Here is a 17,605-nt window from a genome sequence, read left to right on the forward strand (position 1 = left end):
TTAGCTTCTGATAGAAAACGGATGGTGAAACTCTAGAATTAGAGAATCCTGACAAATCTACGTCACACTGTCACTTAACATTCATGGACTCACCCATCTTGACTGACGGCGAAGGTTGTTGTTTTAGCGTCCAGGAAACTGCAAAGAACTTCTCAAGTAGTAGAAGCTAACCGTTAGCATTAGCAACCTCACCACACAGTATAATGGGCTCGACACACGGGAGGCGACATCACCTCTCCTCCATTCATTTTCAATGAGACATGTGCAACAAAGCGATAATCGCGGGTCTCCCTCCTACCAAGCGAAACGCAAAAAACATGCGTGTGAAATTTTGCGCTCGTGCACGTGTCGTGCACAGGCGACCCAGCGACGCGATCCCAGAAAGTTGAAACATTTTCAACTTTTCATCGCTGTCGCTCGGACGAGGACCAATCAACGGAGGTTTCATTCACTGACCAATGAGCGGACAGGATGCTCCGTACATCTCCGAGCAAACATGAAGGAGAAGTTGATTATTATTATGTTTTATATAGTAAAATCACAAGTTAAGATTTCACATAACTCTAGCAGCACCTTGTGAAACATATCTACCACTTTTTAAACTCTGAACCGCTTAAATAACCTTACTTCCCTCCAACCTGACACAGCCAAACAAAACAACGAAAGATTCGATTTCGCCATGGAACAGAACGAGTAGACGGCTTTGCTGCTGGCCGCGGATCGCCTCCCGTGTGTCAGGTAATAAAAGCGACGGCGGCATATTTCGCTGATCGCGGTCGTTTGTCGCCTCCCGTGTGTCGAGCCCATTAGTCGGACAGATTTCCCTACACGTGTCGCTTGTGGGTGATGATGAAGATATCGCGTTAGCGTTCATACCGGTTTAATTTTTACTTTTAATTCTGGTGCCTGTTAGCAACCGAAACACATCCTCACATGCTTGTGGATATAACATATTGTAGACATTTGCATAGTAAAGGTTATCAGCTGTAGAGGTTTAGTGTGCTTATAGAAAATGTGACAAAATAGAACAAATCACATTTCTCTTTATGGCGTATATGGTTGTCATCAATGTAGCATGATTTACAGAATACATGTGACCAACTAACATTTTGCATTCTACCACCGGATGTTTGGATCCAATCAGATCTTAGATCAGGTGACAGCCAGGCGTTTCCCATCATCCCCTAGGTTTTGCAGCTGGTGGAGAGCAACAGCAGCGCCTTGCTCTTCGGTCTCCTTGATCTCACGAGGTTATCGTTGCCTACGTATGCATGACATCAGAGCAAGTCGGCGTCAAGTCGGACACATCTAACTGGCAAGCACTGCGCGCCAATCACCGGTGATCTAATCCGCACAGAACTGGCTCGTCTCGAACACGGCCAGCGTCAGCGGTAGTTGTGTTGCCGTTAGCCAATCAGAGACAAGATGTTTGAATATCAGAAAATAAGACTCCAAATCCTGCCATCTGAAGCTACTTTCTCTTCCAACTGACTTGTACTTCCTGATTCAAGCACATCTCAGCTTTAATCAGGCCCACCGACTAACAACACACTGATTTCTAATAGAGACCAGTGCAATGTATTGATTAAAGGAGTCGTTTACTCCTTTAATCAATACATTTTTCTAGTAGGAATGAATGCCTTGTAAGGGGAAAAAAATATACTAGTGTACAATTTCTCTGACATGAATGTTACCCACATCACAGCTGAGCTAAAGATGGCAGGTTTTGGAGTCTTATTTTCTGATATTTGGTTATCTCGCACTGGATTGGATAACAGCAACACGACTCTACCACCATCTTGCAACAATGTTTTATCTCCACAAATAACACAAGCCAGGAGGAGCTTCTGTTGTGTGGTGGTGTTATTAATGCAAATGGTTAGCCTAAACTATCAGAGACGTCCTCTGCTGATTCCTGGACAACAAACCGACAACATTCCCCGTCGAAGTCAGGATGGGTGAGTCCATGAACGCTAATTCACTGGATGACGTAGATCTGCCAGGAGTTTCTAATCCTAGACTTTGACCATCTGTTTTCTATCAGAAGCTAATGCAGGAGATAGGTGTAGAAGACCATTTTCATGTTCAGCCTGCATGAAAAACTAGTGATCGAGATAGGTGTAGGAGACTATTTTCATGTTCAGCCTGCATGAAAAACTAGTGACGGATTATAATCAGAGAAAACATTTACATTTAAAAAATGTTTTTTCAGTGTCCCATACCTTTAAACTATTTCACGTCATGTGTTGAAACTTCACTTGTGTCTAAATCGTTGTCCAACATCACAAAAAGCTTCTGCCCCTTGTGGGTTTTCATGTGCTGGTTTAGAATTTTATTAGATCCCACAAAAAAAACAAACCCCACAAACAAATGACTTCTGTCCTGGGTGGTTTCCCAGGTGGGCATTTAACTCCGACTTCAATCTAAACTTTTGTCCACAAACAAAACAAACGCCTTCTGTTCTGAGTGACTTCTCATGTGTTGACGCAAATTTCCATCATGCTTAAACGCCTTTAGACAAACACCACAAGAAAACGGCTTCTGGTCCGAGTGCGATCTCACATGTGCCTTAAGACTCTGCTTGTACAAAAACCTTCGTTCACAGAGGCTGCAGGCAAATGGTTTCTGTCCTGTGTGACTTCTCATGTGTCGATGCACATTTTCCTCATGCTTAAACACTTTTAGACAAACACCACAAAAAAACGGCTTCCGGTCTGAGTGGGATCTCAGATGTACCTTAAGAGATTGCTTGTGTGAAAACCTTTGTTCACAGACGCTGCAGGAAAAAGGCTTCTGTCCTGTGTGACTTCTCATGTGCATGGTTAAAGTTAACTTGCCCGTAAAACGTTTTCCACAAACGTCACAAACATACGGTCTGTTTCCTGTGTGGACTGTCGTGTGGCTCCTTAAACTGGATCTGTTATTAAAGTCTTTTCCACAGACATCACAGGAGTAAGGTTTCTGTCCTGTGTGGATTCTCAGGTGTCCGGTGAGACTTAACTTGTGTTTAAACGTTTGTCCACAGATTTCACAATGAAATGGTTTCTGTCCTGTGTGGAGCCTCATGTGCGTCTTCAAAGCTGCGTTTTCATTAAACCCATGTCCACAAACTCCACAGGCATATGGTCGTAGTCCTGTGTGGAGCCTCACGTGTGTGATTAAATGTGGACTTTGTCTAAATTTCTTTCCACAAACATTACACACATACGGTTTTAGCCCCGAGTGGATTCTTCTGTGCACCTTTAAAATTGTGCTGTCGCCAAATGCTTTACCACAAACATCACAGCTAAACGGCTTTTGGCCCGTGTGGGTTCGTGCGTGCATGTCTAACCCCGTTTTTCGAGTAAAACTTTTCCCACACACGCCACAACCAAAGTCTTTCTCTCCTGTGTGGACTTTCATGTGTCTGCTTACACTTGCCTTATGTTTAAATCGGTTTCCACAAATCGTGCAGAGAAACGGATTCAGGCCCGTGTGGCTAGTCATGTGTTTGGTTAAACCTGCCTCATGATTAAAGGATTCTTCACAGACATCACAGGGAAAACGTTTCCGTCTTGTGTGGGTCGCCATGTGCCTTTTTAAGTTCCTCTCTAAGCTAAATATGTCTCCACAGACTTCACAAAACAACAGGTTCTGTCCCTTGTGGATTCTCATGTGTATGCTCAGCTTTCCCTTCCTGACAAATCTCTGTCCACAGTCACCACAGCAAAACGGTTTCAGTCCTGTTTGGACTTTCCTGTGTGAGTCCACATTGTGTTTCTCTACAATACATTCATCACCAATCAAATCACATGAAGAGCTTCTTCTGAACTGACATGAGTCTGATAGGTTTTTCAGCTGAGGGTCAACATCGTTCCCACGGACTTTACTCTCTGAGGAGCTAGAATCACGACCACAAGTATTTAGGTCTTCATCACTTTGTACTTTCACCTGGTCAGCTGAAATACTTGTGTCTCGATGTTGGTGATCACCATCACTCTTCAAAGTGGTAAATGAGAACCTGGCAGCATCTAGCTTATTCTGCACATAGAGCTGCTCTTTTTCTTGACTGATCCAAAGCCCTTCCTCTTCCTTCTTAATGTTGAGGAGCCCTGCGTCCTGCTGGTCTACATCAGGTCTCTTTTCTTCAACAGCAACCTCTTTAATCAGCACCGTCTGATGAACATCTGAAGGGAACACTGAAACAAACACATGATGGAAAGTTGTAATGATGTACTCACAAATACAAAACATCCAAAGGCAATCTGTGAATCCTGGGAAAAGCAGAACGAAGTTAACTCAGGTGTTAGCTAGCCATCCAAATTAAGTACCATCTGCCTAGGGGTGCGGGCATCTAACCTATATGAATCCACCTGATTGGTCAAATGGGTGGAGGACTATTTGATATGTCAAAAACTTCATGCTTCCATTTGATTGACAGCATTTATTATGTGTAGCAAACATTTGAGCTGACCATTCATTGCGGTTTTTTCCCCCCAAGTCAATTCAATTTTATTTATATAGCGCCAAATCATGACAAGAGTCATCTCAAGGCATAATAAACATTCCAATCCAGGTCAGTTCATCAAGCCAATCAGAAAAAAAATGTTTCCTATAGAAGGAACCCAGCAAATTGCATCAAGTCACTGACACTAGTCAGTGACTTTACAGCAATCCTCATACTAAGCAAGCATATAGCGACAGTGGAGAGGAAAACTCCCTTTTAACAGGAAGAAACCTCCAGAGGATCCTGGCTCAGTATAAGCAGCCATCCTCCACGACTCACTGGGGATCGAGAAGACAGAGCAGGGGCACACACACACACACACACACACACACACACACACACACACACACACACACACACACACACACACACACACACACACACACACACACACACACACACACACACACACACACACACAGCAAGCAATGTGTCTAAGGTTACATTGTGATTGCTTATAAATATTCTATTTGGTGAGAGATAAACGTTACTGTATTTATCCTAGTGAATCTATAATTAAACGGGTAAACTAGTAGTAGCACATTCAATGTCGAGTAAAATGTTATTATCAGGAGAGGGAGAATGTTTAAGTGGTTAGCAGCAGTGTGCTAACCGATGGCCCCCTCCATGAGGCCACCACAGCTCAGCAGAACATCATTGTAGCTTCTTCTGGGGAGAAAAACACTTAGAGAAAAAATAAAGTTAACAGCTGAAATAGCAGGAAATAATACCGTTAAAGAGCAGATTGTAGAAGAAAGTAGAAGAGTGTGAAAAGTGGTCAGTGTGTCCTCCAGCAGTCTAAGCCTATAGCAGCATAACTACAGAGATAACTCTGGATAACCTAGCCTTTTTAGATGGAGGCATGTTGGAGGCAGGGCAAGGGAGAGCCGTCTTTACCAACTGTACACTCCACCCCCCTCTACTCCCCCACTTGTCCAGATCTAGGCTAACATTAGATTTTAACCATAGGCCCTATCAAATAAAAATGTTTTAAGCCTAGTCTTAAAAGTAGACAAGGTGTCTGCCTCATGGACTAAAGCTGGGAGCTGGTTCCACAGGAGAGGAGCCTGATAACTAAAAGATCTGCCTCCCACCCTAATTTTAGATATTCTGTTCTTTGCAATATGCACATTGTGCACGCCTTTATCGTGATGCCGATACATTTACAATGTAATGTGCAGCCCAAATGGCAACATTTTATATAACCTTTTTAAATAAATCACATCTGTTTTGCAGTACTTTCCCCATACAACATTTCAGGTGTTGCCATGGCCAGCCATATTCCAAGATGACAATGCCAGGATCCATCGTGCTCAACTAGTGAAAGGGTGGTTCAGGGAGCACAAGACATCATTTTCACACATGGATTGGCCACTACAGAGTCCAGACCTTAACCCCAATGAGAATCTTTGGGATGTGCTGAAAAAAGCTTTGTGCAGCGGTCAGACTCTAACATCATCAACGCAATATCTTGGTGAGAAATTAATGCAACACTGAATGAAAATAAATCTTGTGACACTGCAGAAGCTTATGGAAACAATGGCACAACAAATGTGTGCCGTAATCAAAGCTAAAGGTGGTCCAGGCTGTGTATTAAGTGCTGCTCTGCGCTGGACCAATCAGTGGCTGAAACTGAGCCACAGAGTGGCAGCTGGACATGCTGATGTTTGTGTAGCTGTAGCCTCTTACTGCAGATAACAGGTACAATATGGCTGGACATATAAAAAAAAAGTGTGAGTGCCCCAGAAATAACGAAAAAGATGGAGGACACAGTGAATGACAGCATTGACAATAAGAGATCAAACTGTTCATTTGCCTGGATGAAAGCGTCATACAAAAAAAAAAAAAGTAGTTGTGACGCTAATGATTTTGAGTATCGCCTCTGTTGGGAATTATACATTATTCTGGGGTTACTTGTCTTTTATTAGCTAATTCTGTGCTTCAAGAACAAGAAGATCTTGTACTAGAAGGCAAAGGCCTGATATATTGTAGCAGGTCAGAATGAACTTTGTCCTTCTTTCAGGGCAGGATGTACAATCAATCTCTGCCAATCGGGCAACCCACAGCGGATTACCTCATTGTTTTTGATAACCAGACAATATGAAAACAAGAAGACATCAGCAAGCTGCAGACGTGTTAAGGCCATGGAGCGCGGTGGTTTGGAGGCCAAGGATGATAAAATGTTGGCACAGCTTGTAATCACTTATCTGTTCTGATAAAGATCCCTGTACGACTGTGATGGACTTGCACTGTAAAACCAACCACATTGCTGTAATCCTTTTATTAAAGGGACTTTATGGAGTTTTGAATTTGTATGCTCGCGATTGCCCCCTCAGGCCAAAAGCGAACCGGCAGCTTCAATAGTAGGCTCGTGCACGAGGCGCGCATGCTGTACGTGCACACTCCTTAACGAAAATAACAGCTGAGACAGTCCCGTGTGTGTGTGTGTGTGTGTGTGTGTGTGTGTGTGTGTGTGTGTGTGTGTGTGTGTGTGTGTGTGTGTGTGTGTGTGTGTGTGTGTGTGTGTGTGTATTCGAAGTTTGTCCCCCCCCAGTTTGAAAATCCTATCCGCAACCATGCATGCGTGGGTTTCCTCCGGGTACTCCGGTTTCCCCTACTGTTAAGTTTTGTTGATTGATTGTGCTCTTACAGCTGTGAGTCATTATTGTGATTGCATAAATAAAAAGGGGGTGGTGCTGTCGCAACCATCCTCTGCTACCGGTCCCCACTGAATGCTGTACATGGTGTTTGTCCGTTCCTCCGTCAAGTGACTGGTCATTGGTTCTCCTGTCTTCAATGGCTGCGTCAACAGGTTATGGGCCCAAAAAGGAAAGTGGAAACCGATGGCAACGATTGTTTTTCGACGGAGATGAGAAAAATTATGAGTTGTGGGAGACAAAGTTTTTGGGTCACCTGCGGCTGCTGGGACTTAAGGAGACAATCCTACGCTCAGATGAGCCAGGCGAGGGTGGAGCAGATGATGATGACAACGACGCCTCAAAGAATGAGCATACGCGGAATTAATCCAGTTTTTGGACAATAAGAGTCTTTCCCTCATAATGAGATGCCCCAGATGATGGAAGGAAAGCCCTGCAGCTACTGCCATAACAGCACTAAGAAATGCAGGAGAGACGTTAAGCGACAGGCTGCTGATTGCAATGGTTCTGAAAGGGTTACCAGAAGCATTTAAGCCATTTGCCATTCATATAACACAAAGTGATGACAAGAGAACATTCAGTGCATTTAAAACAAAGTTAAGAAGTTATGAGAGCACTGAAAAATTGAATTCCTCCTGCAATGATGACGCTGTTATGAAAGCTGGAGATTCGAGTATGAGGATGAGGGGGAAAAGAGATTTTACTCAGTTAAGATGCTACACGTGCGGCCAGACGGGGCATAAAGCACGAGAATGTGGCCAGCAGAGACAGTGGTGTACATTTTGCCGGAGCCCCACTCACAGAGACTCGAACTGCAGACGGAAAAGGAGAGATGACGCAAAGCTCGCAGCTGATGAAGAATGTCACACATTTGCCTTCAAGATCAGGGACAGCGTCATGAACAGAGTGAAAGAAAGAGGTCTGATGGTCGACACAGGAGCAACTTCCCACATTATCAACGACATCGAGAAGTTTAGAAGCTTTGATGACACCTTCCTCCCGGAGAAGCATTTCATGGAGCTGGCTGATGGGAAGCGAACGAGTGGCGTTGCACACAAACGAGGCGAGGCCGTGGTCTGCCTGAGGGACAGCAAGGGACGTCCTATGTCGGCGACACTGCAGAGGGCGCTCTACATCCCCACGTTCCCGCAGGACATCTTTTCGGTCAAAGCTGCGACCACCAATGGAGCTGAGGTCCACTTCAAGGAGGGAAGCAACCAGCTGATCCACAAAGACGGCACCAGGTTTGACATTAAAGAATACGGGAGACTGTACTATCTGAACACTATAAATAGCGAGAATGACTATAATGAAGAATGTTATGATATTCAAACATGGCATGAGGTACTTGGTCATTGCAATTATGATGACGTGTCAAAGTTGGAGAATGTAACCAAAGGAATGAAAATCAAAGGTAAAAATGATCAATCTAATCTAAACTGAAACCTGCATACAAGGAAAGTTTGTTCAGACTAGAAGCAGAGAGCCTGATGTGAGAGCTAAAGAAGCACTGGAGTTGGTGCACACAGACCTAGCTGGCCCCATAAGCCCAGCATATTTGGTTTACTACCCAGAAACAGGAAAGGTACTTAAGTACAAGTTAGTGAAGTTTGTAACCAAGACTGTGGTTGAACATTCAACGCAGACCGACTGATTTTAAACGATGACGATGTATTTGGGGAGAGGCTTATCCCTTCCGTATCTAAAGAGTCAATGACTAAACAAGATCCTGAAGTGAAACCTGAGACAGAGATTGAGGCCTCGGAACCAGAAAACAACATTCAGATCGAAGAAAGTCACGGTAGACGTTATCCTAAGAGGGAGAGGAAGCGTCCAGAGTACCTGAATGATTATGAATATAGAGTGGAGGAAGACGAGGAATCAATTGATGTTGATTATTGTTACATGATGCTAAGCAATATCCCACACACATACAAGGAGGCTATAACCTCATCAAAGTCTGAAATGTGGGTACGTGCAATGCAAGAAGTGAGGTCCTTAGAAGAAAACAACACGTTCACTTTAACTACACTACCAGAGGGTAAATCCATAGTGGGGGGCAGATGGGTTTATGCTATCAAAGAAAATGCTGATTCAACACAGACATATAAGGCCAGATATGTAGCGAAAGGATATAGTCAAAAAGCAGGAATAGATTACAAAGAAACATTTCTCCAACAGCTGATATGACTTCTGTACGCACATTAATGCATCTTGCTGCACAGAATGACTTAGAGTTGTATCAGATGGATGTAAAAACAGCGTATCTGAACGCTCCCATTGACTGTGACATGTACATTGAGCAACCTGAAGGCTTTGAAATCAAGTCTGACACGGGTAAAAAGCTTGTGTGTCGGTTGAAAAGTCCTTATTTGGTCTAAAGCAGTCTGGGCGGAACTGGAACAAAATGCTGCATGATTGTCTTGGTAAAAACGGTTTTATACAGAATGAAGCAGATCATTGTGTCTACAGTAAACAAACATAATATGGACAAATGCATCTGTTAATCTGGGTTGATGATCTCCTTGTTGCATCAAAGGATACAAAGTCACTTGAAGAAGTGAAAGACATGTTAACAAAAATCTTTAAGATGAAAGATCTTGGTAATCTAAAAACGTGCTTGGGTGTTGATTTTACACAGAAAGGAGAGATAAAGATGAACCAGACAAGATTCCTAACAAAAATATTGGAAAGATTTGGTATGTCTAACTGTAAAGCAAGATCTACTCCGTGTGAACAAAATTTGCATTTTGATGAATGAAGGTGACTCCGTTGATGCAAGAAGGTATCGTGAAATGGTCGGCAGTTTGATCTACATAATGACCTGTACAAGGCCTGACATATGTTGGATTGTTAGTAAACTTTCCCAGTATCTGTCTAAACCAAAAGAGCAACACTTAACAGCTGCAAAACATGTGTTAAGATACCTAAAAGGAACAATAAATCAAGAGCGGTTATACAAAAAGTGAAGGAAAGCTTGAACTTGAAGCTTATAGTGATGCAGATTGGGCTTCAGATCGCACCGACAGATGCAGCACTACAGGTTATTGTTTTAGCTTAAACAAAAGTGGCTCTATCTCATGGAGGACCAAGAAACAGCAAAGTGTTGCGTTATCAACATGTGAAGCAGAATATAAAGCTCTAGCTGCCACAGTACAGGAGAGTTTATATCTTTTGCAACTGCTAAAAGGGTTGACTGATGAGTGTAAAAATCTTTGGAGATAATCAAGGTGCTATCGCTTTGTCTAAGAATCCAGTCTGTCGACAGAGAAATAAACACATAGACATAAAGTGTCACTTTATTAGATCTATGTTGAGTGATAACCATTGAGTATTGTCCAACAACAGACATGGTTGCAGATGTTTTAACAAAGCCTGTAACAAAGGTCAAGATGGATAGATTCAAAAAATATTTATTTGGAATGTGAATTGATTGTCATAATAGAGGAGTTCACTGTATAAGAGCAAGTGGGAGTGTTAAGTTTTGTTGATTGTGCTCTTACAGCTGTGACTCATTATTGTGATTGTATAAATAAAAAGGGGGTGGTGCTGCCGCAACCATCCTCTGCTACCGGTCCCCACTGAATGCTGTCTACATCAGGGGTGTCAAATATGCAGCTCGCGGGCCAGATCCAGCCCGCAAACGGGTTAAATCCGGCCCGCGAGATGGTTGTGTAAACTTTATTTTCATACTTTACAATGTAGAGTGAAAATAAACTTATCTTTGTGAGCAAGTTTTCTCTGTAATGAGTATAAATAAAACAAAGCTGCGCTCAAGACTCACACAAGAACTTGAATCACATCCTGAAGTTGGCCGCCACTCAGGATGTGACTTCTGATGTTGATGTGCTGGTGAAAGCTAAAAGATGTAAAGTAAAATGAGTCAAATATACTTTAAGTGCTGCATGAAACTGATCTAGCCATGTGATCTGTAAGCTCTTTGAATCACTAAGGAATGTTTTTTTTTTTTTTTTTTCAAATTTTCAAGTACACTTCAGGCGTTGTACTTGTACTATTTTGGATACACTGTCCTCAGGCTCCAGCATTGTTTTATATTGATTGTATTAAAACAAAGAAAACAATCTGAAGTTGTTTTTAATTTACCGGTCCGGCCCACTTGGGACTAGATTTCCCTCAATGTGGCCCCTGAGCTAAAATGAGTTTGACACCCCTGGTCTACATGGTGTTTGTCCTTCCTCCGTCAAGAAACTGGTCGTTGGTTCTCCTGTCATCAATGGCTGCGTCAACACCTACAGATCACAACATGCCCTACAAGTTAAAAATTGTACGTCGCTTTGGATAAAAGCGTCTGCCAAATGAATAAACATAAACACAAACATAAAGTTCCTTCTCCCCTCTGCTCAGCGGTTCCACGGTTGCTAGGCGACGGAACGTTCGCTGACGGAGTGGGGGAAATTCACAGCCGTTAACATCTGGTCTACTCGGCCGACGGAGGACCCAGCCCACGTCGGCCGAGTAGGCTGGGTCCTTCGAAGGATGCAGACCCTGAATTGAGACACAGCGACCGAGTAGCACTGCCTAAGATGGCGGCTGCAACCACGCATTAATCTAACGAACAGCAGCTGTTTTAAAGAAAGGTCTGTCACTTAAAAAACCCGTTAGCGTCCTCAAAACCGTAAAAAATATTGACTTAAATTATCAAATCTGATATGATGAACTGACATATACAAACCTAATCTGTGCAGTCGAACTGTGGGACTGAAAACAGCATCCACGGACTTGTTTAGTTGCTCATTTCCATCCAAACCCAACGTTGGTTTGTGTTCGGTTGTTGCTTCCAAAAGTCTCCACATCTTTGTTCGTTCGTCTGATTATTTCGTACAGAGCAACTGAGCCAAAGTCAAGTTGTTAACGAGGCAACATTTGATGTGAAACGTTGAAAATCGCTTGGATCTGTTGGAGACAACAGCCACGGTCGGTGAATGAAGCGTTCACCACTTCCTTTGCTTTTCTTCTTCTGGTCTTTTTTCTGTTGTACAACGTTGTAGCGACGCCACCCGTCCAAGAGAAGAACTGCAGGGAGTCTGTTTTCGCGCATGTGCAGTTAAGATACTATAAAACATCTAGCATTGATGTTGTGTGTGTGTGTGTGTGTGTGTGTGTGTGTGTGTGTGTGTGTGTGTGTGTGTGTGTGTGTGTGTGTGTGTGTGTGTGTGTGTGTGTGTGTGTGTGTGTGTGTGTGTGTGTGTGTGTGTGTGTGTGTGTGTGTGTGTTCTAAATTTTTCTTCTGTTGGTGTGCATTATAGAAGATTTTGGAACAACAGGCTTCATCCTTTAAAACTCCACATTTACAAATAAAGATAACAATATTGCAAATTGGCTCAATAAATTTATTAATTCTGTTCGGATTTCAGTTTATTACGTCTCAAAACATATAGATCATTCATTCACTTTAAAATCTGCAGACTGAAAGACAGTCAAATAAAACAATCTAATCTTTTTTTAAGATTGCTCTTCACCAACTTGCACTGAAATCATTTGTTCACCTGAGGTATTCTGCTATTTCTGCACAGAAAGGCTTCCAGATAAACCAGTTTGATTATTTCATGTTTTAACTGAAGGAGCATAGCAGTATAAGGACACTGGTTTAGGACACTGGAATGGAACTTTTATTACAGATTATGAAGATGAAAAGGTTTTTGCATCTACAGCTCAAATACACAGATTTGCACTCAACAAACTAACTAAAAGCATGCATTTCAAGGCATGTAAAAAAAGTTTGTTTATATTCAGGTGTCAAACCTGTAACAACTAATGAGGCCTGTTGGGTATCAAATGTTTCAAAGAATGAAAATATAATCTGATGAAATATAATATTTAAAAGGAAACTTTTCCAAGTTATAATAATAGTTCTATGGTTGATAAAAAAACATGTAAATAAAGTTCTTTGTATAAAATGCCTCTCAGGTAAAGTGATTTGAGCAGTTTTTTTCTTCACAGTTTCAGTGCCTCCAGAATGAGTACTTTCAGAGTTCTGTCACTTTTAGGAAGAAACAAGCTGCTGCTGGCCACGCCCAACTATCCCCCCACTCAGGCTGCTATAAACTGAGAAGCTCCAATATCTCAGAGGGGCTTGAAGTAGAGCTGCTGCTTCTCCAGCCTGGAGAGGTCAGAGGGGGTTCTAGGCAAATTTCCCTGTTTGTGACATCACAAACTGGGACTTTCTGAAACAACTCATTTTAGGCAGGTAATTCCTGAAATCAAACACTGAAAGAAGAGATGGACAGTCTTTTTTTCATGATTAGGGTGTTTAAAAAGTTAGTAGAATCCCACATGGCAGCACAAAAGGTTGCAAAAGGTGGTTTTTGCATAACACGTCCTCTTCAAGTGTGTTGATTGAAGTTGTCTTAATATTAACAGTGGAAACGTTCACAATCTTGTGTGAACTCTCATGTGTGTATTTAAAGTGAACTTGTATCTAAACCTTTCTCCACAAACATCACAAGAAAACGGGGTGAGTCCTGTGTGGATCCTCGTATGTGTGGTTAAGCCAGACTTATGTCTAAACCTTTGTCCACAAACATCACAAGCAAACGGTTTTTGCCCGGTGTGGATTCTCATGTGTGTGTTTAAACTAAACTTTTGTCTAAAATTTTGTCCACAAATGTTACAAGCAAAAGGTTTCTGTCCTGTGTGTATCCTCATGTGTGTATTCAAATTGTATTTGAGTCTAAACTTTTGTCCACAAACATCACAAACAAAAGGTTTCTCTCCTGTGTGGGTCCTCATGTGTTTGTTTACATTTGCTTTATCTGTAAACATTTGTCCACAAACTTCACAACTAAAAGGTTTCTGTCCTGTGTGGGTTCTTGCATGTCGATTCAAATGGACTTTTTGGCTAAATGATTGTCCACAAACATCACAAGCAAACATTTTCTGTCCTAAGTGGATTCTTAAATGTTTGTTTAAGTTTCCCTTGTCGCTAAATGTTCGTCCACAAACATCACAGCCAAATGGTGTCTGTCCTGTGTGGATTCTCATATGAACATTCAAAGTTGTCTTTCGGCAAAATCTTTGTCTACAAACACCACAGCCAAACTGCTTCTGTCCTTTGTGGATTTCCACGTGTGTGTTTAAACTGTTCCTGCGGCTAAACATTTTGCTGCAAACATCACAAGCAAAGGGCTTCTGTCCTGAGTGGACCGTTATGTGTTTATTTAAAGTTCCTTTCTGATTGAACATTCGTCCACAGACATCACAACCAAATGGTTTCTGTCCTGTGTGAATACGCATGTGCACATTTAAACTGGTCTTTTGACTGAATCTTTGTCCACAAACATCACAAACAAACATTTTCTCCCCTGTGTGGATTCGCATGTGTCTATTTAGATTTCCCTTGCTGGTTAATTTCTGTCCACAGTCATCACAACTACATGATTCTAGCTCAGTCTGGACTTTTCTGGATGAGTCTACATTATTATTCAGTGTGATCGTTTCTTTATCAGTTAAACTGTTTGATTCAGTGTTCATCAAATGTTTCAGCTGAGGATCAGGACTGACCAAGTCCTCCTCATCTTCCTCACTGATTTCAGTTTCTGAAGAGCTGGGATCCTGATCGTGTGCGTTTAGATCTGTGCTGCTGGGTGTCTCCGCTCCCACAGAGTTCTCATCATCAACTTCTATTTTCATCCGGTCAGTTGAGCTACTGAATGAAAGATTTTCTCCTTGATCTTGATGGAGCGGTGGACTTTCTTTGTCACTCTCACTCTTCAATACAGTGCATGAAAACATGGTTGAATCCGTCTCCTGCTTCACATCCAGCTGTTCGTCCTCCAGACTGGTCCATAGCTCATCCTCTTCCTCCTTTATGTTGAGGTGCTCCGGGTCCTGCTGGTCCACATCAGGCCTCCATTCTTCAGCTTCCTCAATATGCGTCGTTTGCTGAACACCTGCATCAAGGGCAGTTGTAACTTTATATTCAGACATGCATTCACTATGATTGAATTCACCACATTAATTCTGAGACAGATGTCATCCAAACCGGCTCGCAGAAGATGACAAAACAAAAAGTCTCAGAAATTTGTTGCAGAAATTCACAGTATAGCTTGACAGTACTTTAAGTTTTAAGCACCACATCTCTAAATTTGTTCCATACTATTTGCACCAGCTTACACAAATTCAGTTTTTTTTTTTTTTCAAATTTCGTTTTAAATATAATATTTAAAAAAATTTCATGCATCAGGCATTTAGATATAAGGCAAATGTACAGCAAGAGTCTGTCTCTCATCTGTCATCATCTTAGGTGTGTTCTTGCTGTGTCGTATCTCTAATTCCATGCTGTAGTTCTTTTTTAAAACACAGAGCAGTTTTGTTTACCTGCTTTCCCGCTACGTTTCGTTTGCGGCTGCAAACTTCCTCAGGCTGACGTCAGCGTCAATGATCACCCTTTGACATCAGCGTCAGCCCGAGGAAGTTTGCAGACGCAAACGAAACGTAGCGGGAAAGCAGGTAAACAAAACTGCTCTGTGTTTTAAAAAAGAACTACAGCGTGGAATCATCTGTCATCAGTTCCTCACAAAAGCACAAAACTACTAGCTGAGAACCCTAGACAGAGAGGAGCCAAATTGCTCTGCATGTGTGGCTCCAGCCGCGCTCCATTGTAGCCTCTGTAGGTCTACCAGTGCACCCCAGGGCAGCTGTGGCTACATCGTAGCTCATCATCATCAGTGTGTGAATGGATGAATCATACACTGTAGTGTAAAGCTCTTTGGAGTCCTTACTCTGAGGGGCGCTATACAAGTGCGGGTCATTTATCACATTTATCATTTACCATTGGCCTGAACAGTTTGGTGTTATACCAATAACAGCGCCCTATCAGTTTGGTGGGCAGGATGATGCAACTGAGATGACGACAGCTCATTTGAAACTGTTTTGGCATCAACTTTGGATTACTTAAAGAGCAAGTCACCCCCTACCAGAGTCTAACTCCACTCCCACTTCATGTTTGAAAAATGCAACAAATGCTGTTGCCTGGCAGCCCGAGAAGGCGGAGCTGCTAACAAATACACACACACAGGCTCACGACAGCATTGTGACATCATAATGTACCAGTTTACATCATAGCATACCTCTTAGCCAATAGCGGTGGCAGATTTAAATTAAAATACGGTGCAGAGTGTTTACCTGGCAATGGCACAACACTGCCAGTTTTAGGCAGAATATTTAAATTTTAACTAAGAGGCACTGAAGTGCCAAATTATTGACTACACGTGTCTGCAGCACGATTAGACACTCGTTTATTTAGTTTATCAGCAAAAAATAGTTTATTTGGGGGTGACTTGCTCTTTAATTTGATTCAGTTTAAGTTTATTTATATAGCGCCAAATCACGACGAGTCGTCTCAAGGCACTTCACAAAGTAAGCATTCCAATACAGGTCAGTTCATTAAGCCAATCAGTAAAAAGTTTCCTTTATAAGGAACTCAGCAGATTGCATCGAGTCACTGACGAGTGTCAGAATCTTCACATTTAGATTGGGCTTTTCATTGAATAAAGAGCAGATGGCGGTACATAAGTCATTTATTTTGAAAAAGGGATGTATTTGCATCTACCTTGACAGTGTATGGTGAACTGCCCAATTGACTGACATTCTTGGCAGTGAGTACATCCCATTGTTTGTTGTCCATTAGCATGTGGAGATGGTTTGAAAGATAACTGTAGATTCTGCCCCACGACTGAGTTCTGTCTATGGGTCATGGCCCGATTATATTTTGATATATACCAGAGCAGATGGGGCAGTTGGGGGTTTGTTAGGGCAGCAGTAGCTCACGAGGTTGAGTGTTGTCCAGTAATCAGAAGGTTGCAGGTTTGATGCCGGCTTTGGACTGAGAATTCTGCTGTTGTGTCCTTGGGCAAGAGACTTAATCCGCCTTGCCTGCTGGTGGAGGGACTGATAACACCTCGCCTCTGTCAGTGCGCTCCAGGGCAGCTGTGGATACATTGTAGCTCATCACCACCAGTGTGAGAAAGTGTGTGTGAATGGATGAATGCTACACTGTAGTGTTGAGTTTGACAGGGGCGTTGGACTGGGGGGGGAAAGGGTACCGTTTACCCAGGGCCCACTGCAGGGAGGGGCCCTGAGACAGCTTTGAATAAAAATGTTTTATTGTTGTTGTTTTTTCCCCCCAACTTACTTAATGTCTTAATAAACTTCCCTTTACCTGGATAAAGGGGTTAAGAAACAGAATTTCGCCTGAAAAATAATAACTGAATAATCTCTGAGGCATCTATCACCCCTTAAAAATGTGCAAAGTGGTTTAGTCCACACCAGCGGCCAGGGGCTGCACGGCCGCATGTACAGCTAATGAGACATCGCAGATGCCGACAGCCAGAGCTGGAGACAGGAGAGTCAGTCATGTCTTTTCCCAAGAAAGGGAAATCTGGCTTCCAGAAAAGAAAAGAAGGAGGAAAAGTTAATTGAACAGAAGCAAGTAGAAGGACGG

The 17,605-nt window shown here is 42.5% G+C and overlaps 2 protein-coding genes across 2 annotated transcripts; both read right to left on the minus strand.

The window, feature by feature from the left end:
• Window positions 1-2,302: 2,302 nt before the first annotated feature.
• On the minus strand, window positions 2,303-12,155 carry LOC107387115 (zinc finger protein 271). Its single transcript, XM_015961887.3, has 2 exons — window positions 11,837-12,155; window positions 2,303-4,178 (listed from the first exon to the last, which is right to left on the minus strand). The coding sequence occupies exons 1-2, from the start codon at window positions 11,955-11,957 to the stop codon at window positions 2,419-2,421; spliced, it is 1,881 nt and encodes a 626-aa protein (XP_015817373.3). The 5' UTR covers window positions 11,958-12,155; the 3' UTR covers window positions 2,303-2,418.
• Window positions 12,005-17,103, minus strand: LOC129152558 (oocyte zinc finger protein XlCOF6-like). Its single transcript, XM_054731136.2, has 5 exons — window positions 16,885-17,103; window positions 15,935-16,030; window positions 15,783-15,885; window positions 13,589-15,053; window positions 12,005-12,188 (listed from the first exon to the last, which is right to left on the minus strand). Exons 1-5 carry the CDS (start codon window positions 17,101-17,103, stop codon window positions 12,005-12,007), a joined length of 2,067 nt encoding a protein of 688 aa, XP_054587111.2.
• Between the last annotated feature and the right edge of the window lie 502 nt (window positions 17,104-17,605).

This window comes from Nothobranchius furzeri, chromosome 10, assembly GCF_043380555.1.
Source record: "Nothobranchius furzeri strain GRZ-AD chromosome 10, NfurGRZ-RIMD1, whole genome shotgun sequence".
NCBI classification, from domain to species: domain Eukaryota; kingdom Metazoa; phylum Chordata; class Actinopteri; order Cyprinodontiformes; family Nothobranchiidae; genus Nothobranchius; species Nothobranchius furzeri.

Bases quoted from the DNA above. Each gene is read 5' to 3' on its own strand.
- LOC107387115 (XM_015961887.3), bottom strand. From the start codon at position 11,957: ATGTGGAGACTTTTGGAAGCAACAACCGAACACAAACCAACGTTGGGT. The intron at 4,179-11,836 runs GTTTGTATATGT...TGTTTGTTTCAG, and splicing joins AGTTCGACTGCACAGATTAG to TGTTCCCTTCAGATGTTCAT.
- LOC129152558 (XM_054731136.2), bottom strand. From the start codon at position 17,103: ATGTATCCACAGCTGCCCTGGAGCGCACTGACAGAGGCGAGGTGTTAT. The intron at 15,054-15,782 runs GTAGACCTACAG...CCCTTGATGCAG, and splicing joins AGCTGCCCTGGGGTGCACTG to GTGTTCAGCAAACGACGCAT. The intron at 12,189-13,588 runs GTTTAGATACAA...GCGCGAAAACAG, and splicing joins TGTGATGTTTGTGGAGAAAG to ACTCCCTGCAGTTCTTCTCT.